General features: G+C 42.7%; 2 protein-coding genes across 2 annotated transcripts in view; both read left to right on the top strand.

Moving 5' to 3' along the window:
- Positions 1–19,748, top strand: part of LOC144888195 (uncharacterized) — a 588,989-nt gene that overhangs the window by 70,531 nt on the left and 498,710 nt on the right. The window lies entirely within an intron of this gene.
- Positions 1–19,748, top strand: part of LOC137421846 (regulating synaptic membrane exocytosis protein 2-like) — a 317,464-nt gene that overhangs the window by 4,133 nt on the left and 293,583 nt on the right. Inside the window, exons 2-3 of the mRNA XM_078773225.1 lie at positions 831–1,311; positions 1,484–2,099. Coding sequence (XP_078629351.1) covers positions 1,589–2,099 — 511 coding nt within the window. The 5' untranslated portion in view covers positions 831–1,311; positions 1,484–1,588. The remainder of the gene's footprint in view (positions 1–830; positions 1,312–1,483; positions 2,100–19,748) is intronic.

Raw genomic sequence — 19,748 nt, 5'->3', positions numbered from 1 at the left:
TTCATCGCAGCAGATGAGTCCGTCCTGCTTTAGGGAAGTGAAGCATGAACACTCACTGCAACCTATGAGAAGGAACTTGATGGATGCCATATTCGACTTCGTCGTCCATTGGTCTAAACATAGGACAAATACAGAGCTTAATGGTTCTCTTCCAAGACTGTCGGTTAAAAATCAGAAGACGTCTTAAGATTGCCTGTTTCAATTCTTATACTGTGGACACCAAAACATGGAAGGCCGAAGTGGGGCAGACCAGCTCTCAACTGCAGCAATATATTGAAGAACGATATGGGCCTCGAGACAAGGGAACTGGAGACGAAGGAACACACATCAATGCTTAATAAAGAGGACTCAAAGTTGAAGATCGATGTCGTCTTAGTTCGGCCCAAGAGCTGACTTAAGAAGAAGAAGAAGAAGTAGTAGTAGAATGAAATATTAAGTGAAAGTGATCATATTTCAACTGATCTTTCATTCAAGGTTCATCACATCGAATCTCCATCGATGTTATGGACCAATGAGACATTTAATGCGGCAAAGTAGTCAATCGGGTAAACAGCTTACACAGTAATACCTTTAATTGCCCCAGGATTCTAACCCATTGTCCGACTTTTGCAAAATACACTATGGGATCTATAATGCCGAGCACGGTATTTCAATACCGGTATTTATTTATTTATTTCCTGTTTTTATTGTCATTGTTGTCCTGTTCTTATTCCCTAATATGACATTTTCACGCCCAAAAAATAATGAAATTATTCTGTTGTTTCTCATTATAATTTTTTTGTCTTTTTCTGTTTGTCTTTCAATCTTTGTCTTCCCCTATTCCACCGTAGACGAAGGCCCGTCTCAGCTTGTGAATTGGGGTTACAAACAAATTCGTTGTTTCATGTGCGTGATCCAAATCCAGAGGTTCGAGCTAATCCTGCCAATGCCCAAGAGATCCCAAAAACTCTTCCCTCCAAACGAGAAACTCTTGGTTCCGAACAAGCACAAAGCCTCGGTGAAGCACAAGACCAGACGAGCCTTGTATCTGATGGACCTCGCAACTCCAAGCTGGGTCGGAATACTCGGTACGGGCGGGTGGTAAGTCTGCACGACAACCCGGCACCACACGAGGCATTAGCTTTGCCTGAAAGTGTGCAATCTGGATGTAGCCAAAGCAGTTTGGAGACCCAAACAGCATTGGACGACGCAAACACGAGGGAGCCCTTTGATTATTCAAGTTGCCATGTTACCTCAGATGGAGAGGTAACACCAGCGAGCAGTCGGAGGTCTGGAAACAGGCCCCCGCTACCCATCCAAGTTCGGGAAGAGGTAAGGTTCCACATCGTAGAAAACATAACGTGAAATAATGATTTGCTTACTGCTGAGGTTGTATTTTGCTGTGAATATTGAGTTTTTGTTAATATATTTCACCACCCAGCTCAGCTCTCCTCTACCCTCTTATGTTCAGCCAATGCCATTTGGCCATCCTTTTGTTGTGCAGGAGGAATGGGAGACTCAGCATCACTTAGCAAATGCTGCTGCCGTAGAGGATGTTTCCCATGAAGCTAGAAAGAATCCGGGAGAGCTGCACTGGACTCGACATCCTATGGTTGGTGCTGTGGTTAGGCAGCAGAAGACGAGCATGGCAGAGACTGAGCCTTCAAGAATCCAGCGTATGTGTATGCCGCAACAGGATGGTATAGCCTTGCCTAGGCCCGGGCCTGGGTCTTACGCAAGACAGCCTCTAGCGGTTGAAACTAGAATCCAGCGGTTGCCTGAGGTACATCCACATGGCTATGAAGCCTCATCGATGTCTGCTGGCCTAATTAATGCGGAGGCTGAACAAGCCTCTATCACCGCTTGTGGTGTTGAGAATTCTCCTGTGCCTCTTCGGCGTTCCAAACGAGAGAAATATGACAAGATCATCAGGAACGATTCTTTGAGGTCAGACGCCTCTGAGGTGATTAGGACCCCACCGAAACCCCACCGGGTAAAGAAAGGAGGAGCAGGAGGGCGACGACGACCACTTACTCTGAGCAGCTCAGATGACGAGTTGGGGTCGACTCCGGAACCTACGAGCTGTGAAGATTTGAAACTACACACTCGGCCTATACACAGTGAGTGACGAGCTCGGTATCCATTTTATATCTAATTCATGTTGCTTATATAATATACAGATCTATCATGGAAGTGAAAGAATAATTTCTGCTTTTCGGAATGTTATGAAGTCATACAAAGAGCAAGTGTGAGCTGTGATAGTATAACATTTGCAGACCCTGGCTGATGGGAGGAGTTTGTGGGAGGTGCAGAATTTGGGGGGCAGTGGTGGTGTGCTGAGGATGTAAAGGAGCACTTGTGGTGTCCACAACTTGTTAATACACTTTGCTTTGGCCAAGAGTTTTGTCCAATAAATTAAAATCTTCACTTCTTTGTATGCCAGAGCAATGCAATGCTCTTCCCAAACAGCAAATCCTATCCTGAAAGCCCAACATGAATCTTCATAATCCCAAGAGGTGACTTGTTTCACACATCATCATGTTTTGAGATACATCAACACGATACCCTGGCAACCCAATTTGCACGCAAAATGTTTGTGAGGACACATCCTTTGTAGCATTGTGTTATGACCTTGTTTTTCAAAGAATCTGGGATGAGGTTGTATTGTGATGAGGAGGTCCAATTAAACTCTTCCTGAATATATACACAAAGAATTAAGTTAAGCACCCCCCCGTTTTTTTACAACCTCGCACATTACAAGTTTGTTGTCGTCAAAACAGTGTAATATACCCATGATATTGCTATATTTTCTGGAGAAGTGATATTATGGTCACATAAAAACATAACAATCATGCCGTTTTCAATATTTTATTCTGAATAATTTAAGGTGAAATTTTTTGGGAATTTTAGGCATATTTTCACCTCAATTTAAGTATGGAGCTATAGGTCCATCACGGACAGTGTGGATGACGTTTATGTTTTCTAACGTACAGTCATTGTTCTGAGAAGACCTCTAGCGATCTTTGCGTCAATAACGTGTGTAGGACCCACGTGATCGGATCACTGACTCAACCCTACGTCTCATAGACCCTGTAAGCCGTCGTATGCGTTGCTGTGGCAGGTTGTTCCATTCCCGATGTAATGCACGTTCCAATTCATCCAGATTGGCTATTGGAGGGACCATCTTCGCAATTTGTCGTCCCAACATGTCCCAAACGTGCTCGAGGGGGTTCAGGTCAGGACTGTACGCAGGCCAGGGGATGGTTGTCACAGCACCTTGCTCCATCCGATCACGTGGGTCCTACACACGTTATTGACGCAAAGATCGCTAGAGGTCTTCTCAGAACAATGACTGTACGTTAGAAAACATAAACGTCATCCACACTGTCCGTGATGGACCTATAGCTCCATACTTAAATTGAGGTGAAAATATGCCTAAAATTCCCAAAAAATTTCACCTTAAATTATTCAGAATAAAATATTGAAAACGGCATGATTGTTATGTTTTTATGTGACCATAATATCGCTTCTCCAGAAAATATAGCAATATCATGGGTATATTACACTGTTTTGACGACAACAAACTTGTAATGTGCGAGGTTGTAAAAAAACGGGGGGGTGCTTAACTTAATTCTTTGTGTATACATGGAATGCAGGCCGATGTCAAAAAAAAATCTGCTTCTGTCAGTTTGTCAGATTATTATATTTATATTATATATATATTTGTCGGCTCCTTATATTTTGATGCAATTTTATTTGTTTTGAGAAGATGGGCAAGATCGTATAGAGTTGCAGAAATGAACAGTAAATCAAAAACTATTTTTGCATCAAGTAAACTCTGTGGGAGTTTATATTTTTCTGGTTAAAATTTGAATAACCCATCGTTGTTCAAGACCTCTTAAATCATTATTCCTGAACTTGAAATATGTGTCCAGATGGGTCAAGGTTGAAGTGGACTTTTATTGTGGGACATGTATTTAATGTAATGATATACTTGTCAGTCTGTCAATCTCACGAGATTATTAGTCCCCTACCGGTGTACACCGGAGGGGACTATAGGTTTGCACTCCGTCCCTCCATCCCTCCATCCCTCAGTCCGTCAGTCCGTCACGCAAAGAACAGTTTTCCGGACTTTCTTTCTAAACTCTTAATGCTAATGATTTCAAACTTGGCACATGGTTTCCTCATGATAAGTTACAGATCAAGTTCGAACTTCACGATGTTTCGATCATTTTTGACAAAGTTATGGCGCTTTGAACTTTGGTAATTTCCCCAACAGTTTTCCGGACGACAGACTGCCGGTAGGGGACATGTATTGCAGCGCAATACTCAGAATGCTTGTTGATTAAATGTTTCGTCATTATTTAATATTAACGTTTGATGTATATATGTAAGATTGTCTTCTTGCTTTGAAGAACTAGCAGTATGGTGGAGGGGCAGACAGAGATGGGGTTGGGGTGGGGGTGGGTGGAGACTGGAGAGGCTCTGAGAGTTGGGAGAAGGGGGTGAGTCTTTGGGTGGGGAGGTTTGAGGACTGGGGTGGAGTTGGGGTTTTAACTCTTGCAGTGGGAGGAGGGGAAGATTGAAGGCTTGGGGTTGTGGAGGTCTTTGGAGATAAGCTGAGGACTTGGGGTTGGGGGTGCTGAGGACTTGGGGAGGGGAGTTCAGGATTTGAGTTGGGGTTTGGTGTTTGATTTAACCAAGTAACTCTATGTTTCTCATATGTGGCGATTTCAATTTCAATTGACTGACACAATCTGTGAACCTTCCAACCTGGATTTCTCACAATGGCAAATCCTCCCTTCTGGACTTGATGACAAACCTTCCCGCAAATGTCTCCTGCTCTTTCACTGCTCCAATTGGTTCATATGATTGAATATGCTTCTGAGAGTTGACGTCTCTCTGGCTATTCTCAGCACCGGCCAGTGCTGAGAGTTGCCTCAACACCGGCCAGTCTGGCATTCCACTCAGGCAGATTGGCAGGGACTGCAGGCAGATTGGCAGGGACTGCAAGCAACCATCTCTCTTCATGACTGGTTTCCCATATTTGCTGCCCTTGATGTCAACAGCCTGGGAATTCCAACACACAAACCTGCTCTCTCTCATACACAGTTTCATCGCATCTCATCTTCACTTATCATACCTTTCTTTCCACACATGGTACATTGATTGAATGCTGTGGTGACACAGTTGCTCTGAAACAACTTGCCGTCTCTTCCTGGAAGGCAATCTCAGATCATTACACACAGAGTCCGCAATAAGTGTGTGTCTACTCTCAGTAGACCAGAAAGCAAACTCTGTCCAACCTCAACATGGAGCTTTCAAACTTGTCTCCCTCCTCTAAAAGCTGGTGGCACCTTGTTAAATATGTCTCTGGTGTATGCTGCCCCTTCCATCCCTTCCCTAATTTCAAATGACACCCAGCCGACTCCACTCATGAGAAAGCTGAATGCCTCAATTTTGGAATTCAATCAATGTGATCAATGTATGATCAATGTACCAACCCTTCCCTGTCATACCCAAATTCTCCTGGTCTCTTTTACACCTGAGTATGTGCAGAAATTCATTTCCACTCTCGACTCTGACTCTGCTACTGGACTGGATGGCATCCGCTCAGCTGTGCAACAAACCTGCTCTGCTCCTCTTGCCAATCCTCTCTCTGCCCTTTTCACCCTGTCATTTGGATTAGGTCATCTTCCATCTGCTTAAAAATCTGCCAACATCACAACATTACACAAAAAGGTGCCAAAACCGTTCCTTTTAATGACAAACATATCAGCTTCCAATAATCAGCAAGATCATGGTATCCAAAGTTGATATCAAGTCCTTGCTTTTCCCCAACAGCATCATGTCAGATAAACAATTTGGTTTCAGACCTGGTCACTCTTCCTTGGACATGGTGCTTCTACTCGCCCAACAATGCATTGAGGCCCTCAATTTTAGACATGAGATCTGGACATGTGTCATGCTTTTGACACAGTCTGGCATTCTGCCTTACTCTCCAAAATATTTACCTAGGGCATCCAAGACCAACTCCACACATGGCTTACCGACTTCCTCTACTATCGTAGAACAGAATCCTTTAATCTCCCTTTATCTACTTACTAATGACTCTGGTAAATCCCCTTTATCTACATGCTAATGACTCCACCCTCTGCCGTGACATCCTTCATCTTTCAGACAGGCAGGCTACAGTCTCTCCCCTCTTCAGACCTTAAAACAATCACAAGCTAGTGAAACACTTGGAATATGTCTTTCAATCTTGACAAATCTCACACTCTTACTATCTCTCTTAACCCTTTGAGTATGGATGACGTCCAGTGCCGCAACCCGCGAAAAGGTTTTGTGTACGGATGACATTACTACACCTCATCGACTATACCTATAAATAGATCGTCAGTACGTGGTTGCATTCCCGTACCAAAATGCCAAACTAATCCCGTACCGGGGGGTATTTTTATCGAAAAAAAATCCCGTACTCAAAGGGTTAAAGGACCATTGAACAAATCCTCCTAATTACTCTGTTAACAATCCTCTTGAGAAAGTTCAGTCACTCATACCTCTGGGTCTCACTAACTGCCATGACCTCTCTTGGCAAACCACATTTCAAAGTTGGCCTCCAAAACCAGTCACTGACGGCATCCTCCTTCACACAAAATCCTTCCTTGGCATGCCTGAACTCTTACGCACATACAAGGCTTTAATCCTCAGCTTATTGGAGTACTGCTCTCCCTTCTAGGCTGGCCCCCCTGCCCAACACGTTGTGCAGCTTGACACGATGAAAAGTAAGGCCCTCCAGACCATTGAAATCTCCCATGCTGAAGCTGTGTCAACAAGAAGGTGTTCCTCCAAAGGGGGGACAAATCCATGCCCGCTATTACAAACACCACTGGGGACGTAGAAACACAATTAAAGAAATGAACAGGATCATAACAAATTAATTGGCATATGTTGGAAAATTACACACCCAGACCAGAGGAAGACCCTCTTGTGAGCAGGCCATTGGTGCTCCTATGGTTGGCAGCGAGTGCCCTGGAAGCAGTGACGGAAAGAGAGTGGCAAATACACTACATGGTCAAAAGTATGCGGACACCTCTTCTAATTAGTGGATTCGGCTGTTTCAGCCACACCCATTGCTGACGTGTATATATATATATATATATATATATATATATATATATATATATATATATATATATATATACACACAGTCATGCAATCTCCATGGACAAACATTGGCAGTAGAACGGGCCGTACTGAAGAGCTCAGTGATTTGTAATTTGTTTTCAACGTGGCACCATCATAGGATGCCGCATTTCCAACAAGTCAGTTCGTCAAATTTCTGCCCTGCTCGAGCTGCCCCAGTCAACTGTAAATGCTGTTATTGTGAAGTGGAAACGTCTTGGAGCAACAACAGCTCCGCTGTGAAGTGGTAGGCCACACAAGCTCACAAAACGGGACCGCCGAGTGCTGAAGTGCATTAAAACCGTCTGTCCTCAGTTGCAACACTCACCACCAAGTTCCAAACTGCCTCTGGAAGCAACGTCAGCACAACAACTGTTCGTCGGGAGCTTCCTGAAATGGGTTTCCAAGGCCGAGCAACCGCACACAAGCCTAAGATCACCATGCGCAATGCCAAGCGTCGGCTGGAGTGGTGTAAAGCTCGCCACTATTGGACTCTGGAGCAGTGGAAATGCATTCTCTGGAGTGATGAATCGCACTTCACGATCTGGCAGTCCAACAGACTAATCTGGGTTTGCCGGATGCCAGGAGAATGCTACCTGCCCGAATGCATAGTGCCAACTGTAAAGTTTGGTGGAGGTGGAATAATGTACTGAGGCTGTTTTTCATGGTTTGGCTAGGCCCCTTAGTTCCAGTGAAGGGAAATCTTAATGCATACAATGACAGCGTACAATGGCATTCTAGACTATTATGTTCTTCCAACATTGTGGCAACAGTTTGGGGAAGGCCCTCTCCCGTTTCAGCATGACAATGTCCACATGCACAAAGCGAAGTCCATATAGAAATGGTTTGTCGAGATCGTTGTGGAAGAACTTGACTGGCCTGCACAGAGCCCTGACCTCAACCCCATTGAACACATTTGGGTCGAATTGGAACGCCGACTGTGAGCCAGGTCTAATCGCCCAACATCAGTGCCCGACCTGACTAATGTTCTTGTGGCTGAATGGAAGCAAATCCCCGCAGAAATGTTCCAACATCTAGTGGAAAGCCTTCCCAGAAGAGTGGAGGCTGCTATAGCATTAAAGCGTGGACCAACTCCATATTAATGCCCATGATTTCAGAATGAGATGTTCAACGAGCACATACGGGTGTGATGTTCGGGTGTCCACATACATTTGGCCATGTAGTGTATATGTCAATTAATTAGTTATAATTCTGTTCATTTATTTAAATATACTGTAATAGTTTTGTCCTGAGATTTTTTTGCAATGATATCGAGGAATCTGAGCAAATCGTTTTGCAAGTGACCTCAAGGTTGATCAGAGCACCCTGCGTAAACCCAAGATTGTGACAACATCGTCACCTGCACTACGGAAAAAATTTGTATGATGAAGTTGTGTGTGAATGAGAACATCCAACAAGTTTAATTTCATGTTGAATTGTGTGAATAATTCGGTGATGAACATCTTTCCCATAATTTAAAGAGTCTAGCGACTGCGCATGCTTGTGAACTTGTAAGCGATCCACAGCATTCTCACCTACAACCAATTGCTGTCACTCAAGGAAATGATAAAGGTGTTGAAACCTACCACCTAGAAACCTCCACAAACCACGTGTCGGCTGTTTGGCCTAATTGCTGGAGGGTGTGGTTGTGCCATTGATGCAGTGCCCCCTGTAGGTTTGGGGAGCAATTTGTAATTTGTTCAGGGTGCGGCAATTGCTGAGCTATTCTTCGCAAAGGCCACTGTGATTTCCGACGTCCACCAACTAATACTGACATACAGGATGCCCAGTTTAACGTCCGTCCACATACATATTGATGCCTCGCACTGCCTACGAAACACCAGGATGGCAGTTAAGCTGAGCCGAGATTCAAACTTGGGATATAATGCTCAGAGGTGAGGGTGCAGACAATTAGGGTGTGTTGAGACAGTAGCCAGGTGTGCTACCTCAGGATGTGATTGTGCTGCACAACAACTCCCATTCTCACTTTTCACATGACAGACGTGACCACTCCCAACTCTGGTGGAATATTGATTCCTCGACCTGCCTGCCAACTGTGCAGATGGTGCCCAGGTGTGCTATATCAGAGACAGGTTCAGAAGTTCTGGACCATGCACCTATACTTGATTAGACTTGTCACCTTGATTTTGCAACATTCAAATAATGGAGTGGCATTGTGTTTATAAATGATGAAAACGTTAAAACACATGTCCTGACGTAGCTGCGAACGGTCCTAAAGATTTCTATCCAGATGGTATCAAGGTGCTACCACATTGATGGGACAAGTGTGTATGTTTCACAGTGGAACACCTTGCGAAGTGGGTGAAATTTTCCAAACTTACAAAGCTCTGTTATTTTTGATTTGCTGCAATATAAAGTTCACATCAAACTTGAACTCTCCTCATAAATACGCAAGAGACACACCGTCATGTACAGTCCTGGCTAAAAATATTGGCACCCTTGCACTTCTTTCAAATAATGCACCATTTCTTGCAGAAAATTGTTGATATTAAAAAATATTTTGGTGTCCACATATGTATTTCTTTGGTTTGCAGTGGAACAAAACAAAAAAGCTGAAAAAATTACTAAATCTTAGCCTATTCCACACAGAAATCCTAAAATGGTCAGGACAATAATGTTGGCACCTTTTAGAAGTTGTTAGAAATAATTGCATTTCAAGCAGATGATTCTCCTTTACTTTGGAATTGAACTCACCTACGGTGAGTTGCAGGTGCCTGCAATATAGAAATCACTCATTCAACCAGCTTGAATAGAGAAAAGGAGTCATTCTGCTGTTTTGTGTCACTGGGTGTACCGCAATGAGTATGGAGAAAAGAAAGAAAACCAGAGAATTGTCTGAGGAGGTCAGACACAAGATTGTAGCCAAGCAGGGAAAATATTGTTGCGGATATGAGGATTGCATTTTTTTTTGATTGTGTTGTATTATATTGGAGATGGTGATGAACATTGTTGGATATGGCCCCTCCTGCCTCCAGAGTTGTATAAAGGTAAAAAGGGCGTCTCGGTAATTAGTCCAAAAGCATACACGTCAGCTAATCATAGAATACCCTTGTTCAGTAGCTTATATCTTATTATGTGTCTTAGAGTAAGGCTGTGTCTCCCATTAACTTAAATACTCCATTGCACCAAGTGAAAAAGATAGATTCCCTTCATTCCCATTCCCAAAAACCTCCATTTCCCCTTTCGTCAATTGCCATTCGCATTGCCAACCAACAATTGCCGCCATTGGCCACGAGGCAGGGTTGGGGAAGAAAGGCGGGTCCCCACCTCGTCATAGAGGGGAGGAGTGAGTCAGCCCCACTCAACGAACCACGAACAAGGGGTTGGACTTGGAGAGGGTGTGGAGAGAAACATCAAGGAGGTTCGCGAAGGTTGAGGGGCGGGGCCTATATAACCCACAGCGGGGCGTTCCCAAAAGGCAGATGGGCTTTTACGGAATGAGCTACGACAAGAGCGGAGTGTGTGGTTTTTTTGGTCAGAGCTGGGTTGGTCGTCAGTGGTGCAGTGTTTGCGTAGAGTGGAGGGGTTGCGTTGAGTTGTCGGTGGTGAGGAAGAGTTGGACTAAGCAAGAGAGAAAGAGTCCTGGAGTTAGTGAGAGAGGGAGAGAGAACCCGTCACACCAGACCCCCCACCAGCAGCGTTGGCTTGGCTCCACCAAGCAGCTCCGACCCGCTACCCCGCGCACACGACAGGATTGGTGGCATCGGCGGCCGTCGAGGTCCAGCCCGACGTCCCGTGCAGGATCAAACTCCAGCCAGCTCCGTGCCTTCCTCCAGCCACCCACCTCCTGTCATTCCTGCCTGCAATTTCCATCCATTTGCGTACGTGAGTTTGTTTTGTTCGTGCTGTCCTGGGTAGTAACAATAAGTCTGTATAAGCTAAAGATTTCACTGTGTCACCTGCGTCTCATGTCCCTGTAAATAAACGTGACTGCTTTCTTCTTGCTTATATGTGTAAATAATAAACCCAGTTACTCTTCTGTACGTCTTCTTCCTCTTTGCATTCGGTCGCTTTAGAGTTTTCCCGATTGAATAGCGGTGGCGCGATCCGGCCAAAGTTTGGGGTAAATCGGGTTTTAGTTAGGGGAATAACTGTTCGGTCGCGGAGCCTCCGCTCGGCAAACATACCATCTTTAACCGCGTACTGTAACAATATCAAGGCTGCAAGTTCATCTCCAGAGATGTTGATGTTCCTGTTTCCACCATATGCAATGATATCAGGAAGTTTAAGGCCCATGCTACTGTAGCCAACCTTCCTGGACGTGGCCACAAGAGAAAACTTGATGGAAGATTGCAGCGAAGGATTGTTTGAATGGTGGAGAAAGCACCTCAATCAACTGCCAAACAGATACAAGCTGACCTTCAGACACAAGGTACGACAGTTTCAACTCACACCATCCGTCGTCAACTCTATGAAAGGGGTTCGATGGAGGACCCTACTGCTGAGAGAGAGAGACATAGGAAAGCCCAACTGGAGTTTTCCAAAACACACCTGAACAAGCCAAAATCCTTCTGGGAGAATGTCCTGTGGGCAGATGAGAACAAGTTAGAGCTTTTTTGTAAAGCACATCATCTCTATGTTTACAGAAAACAAAATGAAGTCTTCAAAGAAAAGAGCACCTTCCCTATATTCAAACATGGAGGAGGTTCAGTGATATATTGGGGTTACTGTGCTACCTCTGGCAGTGGGCGCCTTGAATGTGTCCATGGCATCATGAAATCAGGACTTTACCAAGGCATTTTGGAGCGCAATGTTAAACGAGTGTCCGAAAGCTGGGTCTCGGTCTCCGTCGAAGGTCATGGGTCTTGCAGCAGGCCAATGACCCCAAACACCCTTCAAAAAGCACCCAGGAATGGTTTAAGACAAAATGCTGTACTGTTCTGAATTGGCCAACAATGAGTCCAGATCTAAATCCCATTGAACAACTTTGGGGAGATCTGAAAACAGCAGTTGGGAGAAGGCACCCTTCAAATCCGGGAGAACTGGAGCAGTTTGCACAAGAAGAGTGGGCCAAGCTGCCAGTAGAGAGGTGTAGGACGCTCATTCATGGCTATAGGAAGCTCTTGTCTGCAGTTATTTTGTCCAAAGGCTGTGCTACCAAATATTAAGTCGAGGGTGTCAATAATTTTGTCAATGCCGTTTCTTTTTATTGGTTGCAAAATCGAATATTTTTCAAGTATATTGGTTGGTCTTGTGCGTTATTCTGTCTCTGTCTGTCTGTTTGTTTGTTTGTTTGTCTGTCTATCTGTATGTCAGTCACCTACAGGTCACAATTTTCAACCGATCTTCACGAAATTGCAAGTTGTAGAGGTTGTCACAATTGAGGAGCATATTGATTTTGAGGTCAAAGGTCACCTGGAGGTCAAATTTCTACAATCATCAATTTTCATCTAAAAATCATCTCTTTTCATCCTATTGACCCGAGCTTTGGTCAAGATCGTCAATTTTGATCTTGATGAAATGGACAATTTGCTGGATCAATTTGCTTGGTTGGGGGGTGGGGGGGGGGGGGGGGGAAGGATTTTGCAATGATCTGCATGACGTCTTTTTATTTTCTGAATTAAAAGGATATATTAAGTTCTGAATCAAAAACAAAGGTTCTGTAATGGTAACAGTGAAATATAGAATTGTGGAGACCAAATACTTTAGTCAATTTCAACTTATTTTTCGAGAAAATTGTGAGTTATTTGAAAAAAAGTGCAAGGGTGCCAATATTTTTGGCCATGACTCTGGAAGCAAGGTGGGAAGATTGCCCCCATTAACAAGCCTGCTGGGTTTTTTGTCTATCAACAGTCAGAGCAACATGATAATTTTCCTGAGACTCGCTCGGTTTCCAAATCTTCAATAACACTGAATCCTTCAGCCAGATGTGAACTGACAAGCTCTGGGATGCCAGTCCATTTTCCTTATCTCTTGGCCATCACCATACCACATAATCACTTGCACTTAATACAATGACAGCTTTATTTATTTATTTATTTCTGTATTTTATCTCCAACTGTACATTATTTGCCCTGCTGTTAGCGGTTGGCACACCCCTTAGTCCCCTTACCCCATTTCCTCACCTCCCATAACCCCACCCCTTCCCACCTCTCATAACACCTTCTTTGCACAATGACAATAATTTGCTCATCGTTGGATGCTGTGACATTTTCCTTCTCAAATGCAAAATCTGCAATGCCGGCTGTTTATCTCGAATGAGGAAAATCTTTAGCTTCAGCTTTTAGTTTTGTGATTTTAGTTCATTTAAATTCCTCGCTCGTAATAACGTGCCATTGTCGATGTTGCATTTGGAGTGCTATTTATTTCATGCATCCATACGCTCAGTAATGAAACGACATGGTCTGAAGTGAATCCACAGGCGAGGCTTTGGCCTAGATTTTTGTTATCCTTCATGCTGCCGATGACAAATGAGTGGTTGCCAATTGCTTAAGTCGAAGGCGGTCCCGAATTGCAACCGAGGTTTCCAAATGGGTCATCCCTACAATGTCAGTTGTGAAGGTGCATTGAGCTCGGGTCTCCGTGTAGTTGCCCTTCACTTTGATTGGATGCTTTTAACAGCTGCCTGTTTGATTGCACTGTTGGTGGATAAGCTTGGCATTGTAGCTATGGTTACAATGGTACTTGATGAGGAAGGAGGAGGTTCTGTTTGGGGTGAAGATTGACGTTATTGTGCTTGTTATGGTAAAACGATTTTATGCTTTTATGTTCCCAGCAATTTCTATTACAATTCAATCCATGCCAAGCAGTTGCTTGAGACTACAAATGCATTTTGACAACCGACCTGTATCATTGTTCAGCCAATTGTACAATCGCATTTATCAGAGATGTGTGGATTAGATGCCAAGAGGTGCAGAATATGCAGTACTTCCTTGGTATTTTATTAAGGTACCTTTTAAATCCTCCAAACTTGCACAATGTTCAAGTAACGGGGAGTTTAATTTGGACCCATAATTCACAGTTTTCTGGAGGGAATGTGGCGATGAGGGCAGAACGTCAGTGAGAGTGCAAGGGGGCACATTGCGAGTTTTTGTTCACCCCAATTGGATACGGGATGTGTTTGCACACAGCTCCGCACATTATTTATCGCATTTTCTGCATCATTTGACAAATCGGCATTTGGCTTCACTTTGTTACGTCTTGTTTTTGTTTGCAATGCCGCCTCTAAATCGGTTTATCCTAGTCTGAGTGTCTTAGATGTGACATTGATGGATGCTGCGGAGAAGGTTAGCCGCATATTGCTCTCGAGTCTCGAGTAAGGAAAGCTGAGACCAGATACTGTGTTACTCTATTCCTCAAATTGGAAGTGTCAGCATCTTCCCTTAGCCCATACTTTTTGGAACTCAGATGTGCTGCTTCTATTTATAAGACAAAATACTGGATCAGAAGAAGGCTCGAGGCTCGATGATCACAATAATTTACACGCAATGCCGTACCTACCACATCTTGCTCTCTTATTCGTGCAATCCCTCTTAACGGGTGACACGATGTTGCGGCCTGGTTTCAGAGGCTTAACAAATCCCAGTATCAGAAATAGTGATTGCACCCTATTTGGTGTTTGATGCGATTTTTCAGAAAATGGGTAGTTTCCGACGGTGAATATCTTCAGTCTGGTGGTATCTTCTCTGACCTAAATAATCGATATCCATTGATGCACATCAAGCAGGAGAATGCATTTTACTATAATTCACCAAATGTCCGTCCGTCTGTATGTCTGTCCGTTCGAAGGTACCGCAAAAACGGCTGAACCAACTGCAACGATATTTTGGGTGTGTATTCCTGGGACCCCTTGGAGTAAAATAGGCTATATTATTTTTCCAAAATTTTCCAAGTTTTCCAATTTTCCAGTTTTTCCAAACACAATGGAGTAATATTTACCGATATGAACGGTGATGTGGCTTTTGTTGAAATTCTACGTACCAGGAGAGAGTAGATCGACTCCTGACGAACTCTTCCGATATAAACGTGCGGCTCCAAAGTAACATGGCAGCGTGTGCACAGCGACTGATAAACAGGTGAAGTGGCCGCTTCTGTGTTACAGATTCGGCGCGCACTCTTCACACACAAACGTGCGACTGAGAAAGACGTGTAGCGGCCGCTTCCGTTTTGCAGAATTAAATCTTTTTTCAAAATGGGTGCCACGTACTGTTTAGATTTTGATGATTTGCGTGTGATATGATTCAACGGATGTTTATATGAATCGTTTAAAATAAAAAAGCCTTCAATTTCTGATATTTTGCCTTTTCATTTGGGCTTCCCAATTGAAGCCCCGCCCATAGGGCGGGTACCGTTGCTAATTTTCTTAATTAAAATCATAACTGTGAGATGCAGAATTGATTTTGAAATGGCAAAATGATTTAAATAGTGCTTTTGGAACTGCCTGTGAGATAAGAAAGCGATGTTGGATGTAGAGAACATTATTGGAGCATTCAGTGATGCAATGACATCCATTTCACATCCTTTGCCTTCTTTTGTATGCAGCATGTGGCTGCAGGTGGCATAATTTGCTGGTGGTGCAACTTTGTTGCTGATGCAGCGCCCCCTGTAGGTTAAAGCAGGAATTTTTAAAATTTGGCCAGGGTGTCGGTGATAACGTCCATCTCAGGGGTGACACACTGTCTGCGAAATACCAGAATAGCAGTTTTCAGCTGGGTCTAGAATCGAACGAGAGCTGGAGAGCTCAGGTGCGAGTGTGCATAATTCTTGGCTTTTCTGCCAGTCGATCGTTTTGCCTTGTGTGGATAAGTGTTGAGGCCGCTACATGATGGTGCGGCCACTCGCCTTTTCTCTCGCATTAGTCTTGCTCGCTAATTCTCAGTGCGGCCACATTCAACTTACAATGTCATTGAGACGGCACTGCAAGTTTAAATGCATTAAAACGTTGCTTTTTGTCTTCAGGCCTTAAAGTAAGTTCTATTATTCTTATTATTCTGCAAGTACAGAACAAAGGTTTCTTAGTCAACACAAACCTTTTAGCTCCTGAAAGGGTTCGGTTCTGGGTGATGCATACCTACTGTTCTGGTATTGACTTCTGGAACAAGGTCAGTCAGGTGTACCCTTGTCATGGTAAGACCTTTTGGGTGACGACTTCAACGTGGAACTTTAATCCGACACTTCTCTCCTGCTGACCTGTTTTCATGGCCTTCTTGTTCTTTTACAATGAAGGTACTTGTACACCTACATATCATCGGTTTTGATAGTTTTCCAAATCTATTTACTGTTGCCCAGATTCCATCTTGTGTTTGTTTTGATGTTGGCTCACGTAAGACGCCCATCATTTATGACTGCTTATCCAGCTCCAAGGACACAGTTTACAACCCTTTAACTACAGTTGCCTTGTTTCAAAGCGAAGGAGCTAAAACGATTGAAAATCCATTTCTTCGCTGCGCCATTCTTATATACACTTTATCTCCTTTTTTTTGTCTCCTTTTCTAAATACTGTTATATTCCCTTTCATAATCCTGTTTTCTCTTCTTGTCTCTCTTTTCTCTTCTCATCTCATCTCATCTCTTTTCTCTGTCTGTGTCTGCCTGGTCCCAACCCTGCAAAAAATGTTCGAGAGAAATCCATTAGAAAATTTCTCGAGACGTTCTATAGAACCTGTCTATTGAAATTCTATACTACTTTAGGATTTAGGACCAAAGTCTATATAACTGTTCCATATACATTTTCCAGAGAAATAGAATCGATAGTAAAAGTCGCTAGTTTCTTCAGAATTTCTATAGAATTTGGTCCCAAAGTGCTGCAGAATTTCTATAGAATTTGGTCCCAAAGTGCTCCAGAATTTCTATAGAATTTGGTCCCAAAGTGCTGCAGAATTTCTATAGAATTTGGTCCCAAAGTGCTGCAGAATTTCTATAGAATTTGGTCCCAAAGTGCTGCAGAATTTCTATAGAATTTGGTCCCAAAGTGCTACAGAATTTCTATAGACAAGTTCTATAGAGCACCTGAAGAATTATATGGAACCGACCTCTCCTAAGAGTTATATACAATTCATTAGGTTCCATAAAATTATATTGAGTTCTGTAGAGCTTCCACAGAATATTGATTTTTAGTGGAGGCATTGAATTAGGATTGGAGTCTCAATAATTATCGATAGTCCCTCTTTGGTTATCGATCTGGGGGGGGGGGGGGGGGCTATTGTAGTGACTCGTTAATTCTTCTTTGCATTTCCTAATAGTGATAATCAGGTTGTGATAAGAACGAACCTCCTGTGAATATTATTGTCCAATCTATGGAGTCCTTTCAGAGAGCTAATGGACATTGCGGATACAGAGAGGTCCCAGAGCTCATCTCACGACGGGGTTTGAATTTATGAAGTACCCTTTCCGTGCAGGACGTTGTCGTTTATTTCAGGAGCACGTCAATATTTAACAGTGACTTTTATTCCACACCACTATGACGATTGAGTGAAGAGTTTGGCTGAGCAACAACAATGACAACGAACGAACATTTTCTTTGTTTTGCATTCGACACCATCTTGAGGCCTTGGCATCTCCATGCTTCTTCGGAAACAGCTGGAGAGATGACGAGAATGATTTTTCATCAACCTAGACTTCATTTCAAGCACGTCATTTCGGTTTTAACTGTGAATGAGTTTTCTTTTGTCCAGGTTAAATTTGTTTAATTTTGTCCAGGCTTTTGTCCAGGAATACCATTTCATAACCAGCACACTCTTTCATTAAGAGTAGGGGAGTTATCCCCGGCACCCTGAACTGCTGCCACGTTAAGTGTACCTTTCAGGTCTGGCCAGCCGGCACGAAAGACTTGCCTTGCCATACTGAAATACAGTTGTGTCAGACGCCCAGGTAACACAATCATTCTGAGCCGAGGGTTTCTACAACCAAAGCGAGTGGCAGAAATGATCTCAGAATTACCTCGGCCAGCAAAGGTGGACGGAGGTTATGTTTTCACCCCTGTCTGTCAGTCTGTCTGTGAGCAAGATATATCAAAAAGTTATGGACAGATTTGGATGAAACATGGTGGAGAGTTTGGGTGTTTGACGTGACAAGGACAAATTGATTCGTTTTTGGTGATTATCCCGATCCGGACTCAGATACGAGATTTTATATATATTTTTCAAGTGAGCATGGGGGCCAAGCCATTAACAATACATAACATGATATTTCAAAATCTTATACATGGATAATGCCAAAACTTGGTGGATGAGTTGGTTAGGTGACAAGAATAAGCCGATTAGTTTTAGATTTTGGTTCAGGTTCGGATTTAGATTTTGGTTAAGGTTCGGATTTAGATTTTGGTTAATGTTCTGATTTAGATTTTGGTTAAGGTTCGGATTTAGATTTTGGTTAAGGTTCGGATTTAGATTTTGGCTAAGGTTCGGATTTATATTTTGGTTAAGGTTCGGATTTATATTTTGGTTAAGGTTCGGATTTAGATTTTGGTTAAGGTTCGGGATTTAGATTTTGGTTAAGGTTCGGATTTAGATTTTGGTTAAGGTTCGGATTTAGATTTTGGTTAAGGTTCGGATTTAGATTTTGGTTAAGGTTCGGATTTAGATTTTGGTTAAGGTTCGGATTTAGATTTTGGTTAAGGTTCGGATTTAGATTTTGGTTAAGGTTTGGATTTAGATTTTGGTTAAGGTTCGGATTTAGATTTTGGTTAAGGTTCGGATTTAGATTTTGGTTAAGGTTCGGATTTAGATTTTGGTTAAGGTTCGGATTTAGATTTTGGTTAAGGTTCGGATTTAGATTTTGGTTAAGGTTCGGATTTAGATTTTGGTTAAGGTTCGGATTTAGATTTTGGTTCAGGTTCGGATTTAGATTTTGGTTAAGGTTCAGATTTAGATTTTGGTTAAGGTTCGGATTTAGATTTTGGTTAAGGTTCGGATTTAGATTTTGGTTCAGGTTCGGATTTAGATTTTGGTTAAGGTTCGGATTTAGATTTTGGTTAAGGTTCGGATTTAGATTTTGGTTAAGGTTCAGATTTAGATTTTGGTTAAGGTTCGGATTTAGATTTTGGTTAAGGTTCGGATTTAGATTTTGGTTCAGGTTCGGATTTAGATTTTGGTTAAGGTTCAGATTTAGATTTTGGTTAATGTTCTGATTTAGATTTTGGTTAAGGTTCGGATTTAGATTTTGGTTCAGGTTCGGATTTAGATTTTGGTTAATGTTCTGATTTAGATTTTGGTTAAGGTTCGGATTTAGATTTTGGTTAAGGTTCGGATTTAGATTTTGGTTAAGGTTCGGATTTAGATTTTGGTTAAGGTTCGGATTTAGATTTTGGTTAAGGTTCGGATTTAGATTTTGGTTAAGGTTTGGATTTAGATTTTGGTTAAGGTTCGGATTTAGATTTTGGTTAAGGTTCGGATTTAGATTTTGGTTAAGGTTCGGATTTAGATTTTGGTTAAGGTTCGGATTTAGATTTTGGTTAAGGTTCGGATTTAGATTTTGGTTAAGGTTCGGATTTAGATTTTGGCTAAGGTTCGGATTTAGATTTTGGTTCAGGTTCGGATTTAGATTTTGGTTAAGGTTCGGATTTAGATTTTGGTTAAGGTTCGGATTTAGATTTTGGTTAAGGTTCGGATTTAGATTTTGATTAAG

The sequence above is a fragment of the Myxine glutinosa genome, chromosome 2 (genome assembly GCF_964187855.1).
Source record: "Myxine glutinosa chromosome 2, kmMyxGlut1.1, whole genome shotgun sequence".
Lineage (NCBI taxonomy): Eukaryota > Metazoa > Chordata > Myxini > Myxiniformes > Myxinidae > Myxine > Myxine glutinosa.
Note: the sequence above shows the minus strand (reverse complement) of the source record. Positions and strands in the feature narration are given on the sequence as shown.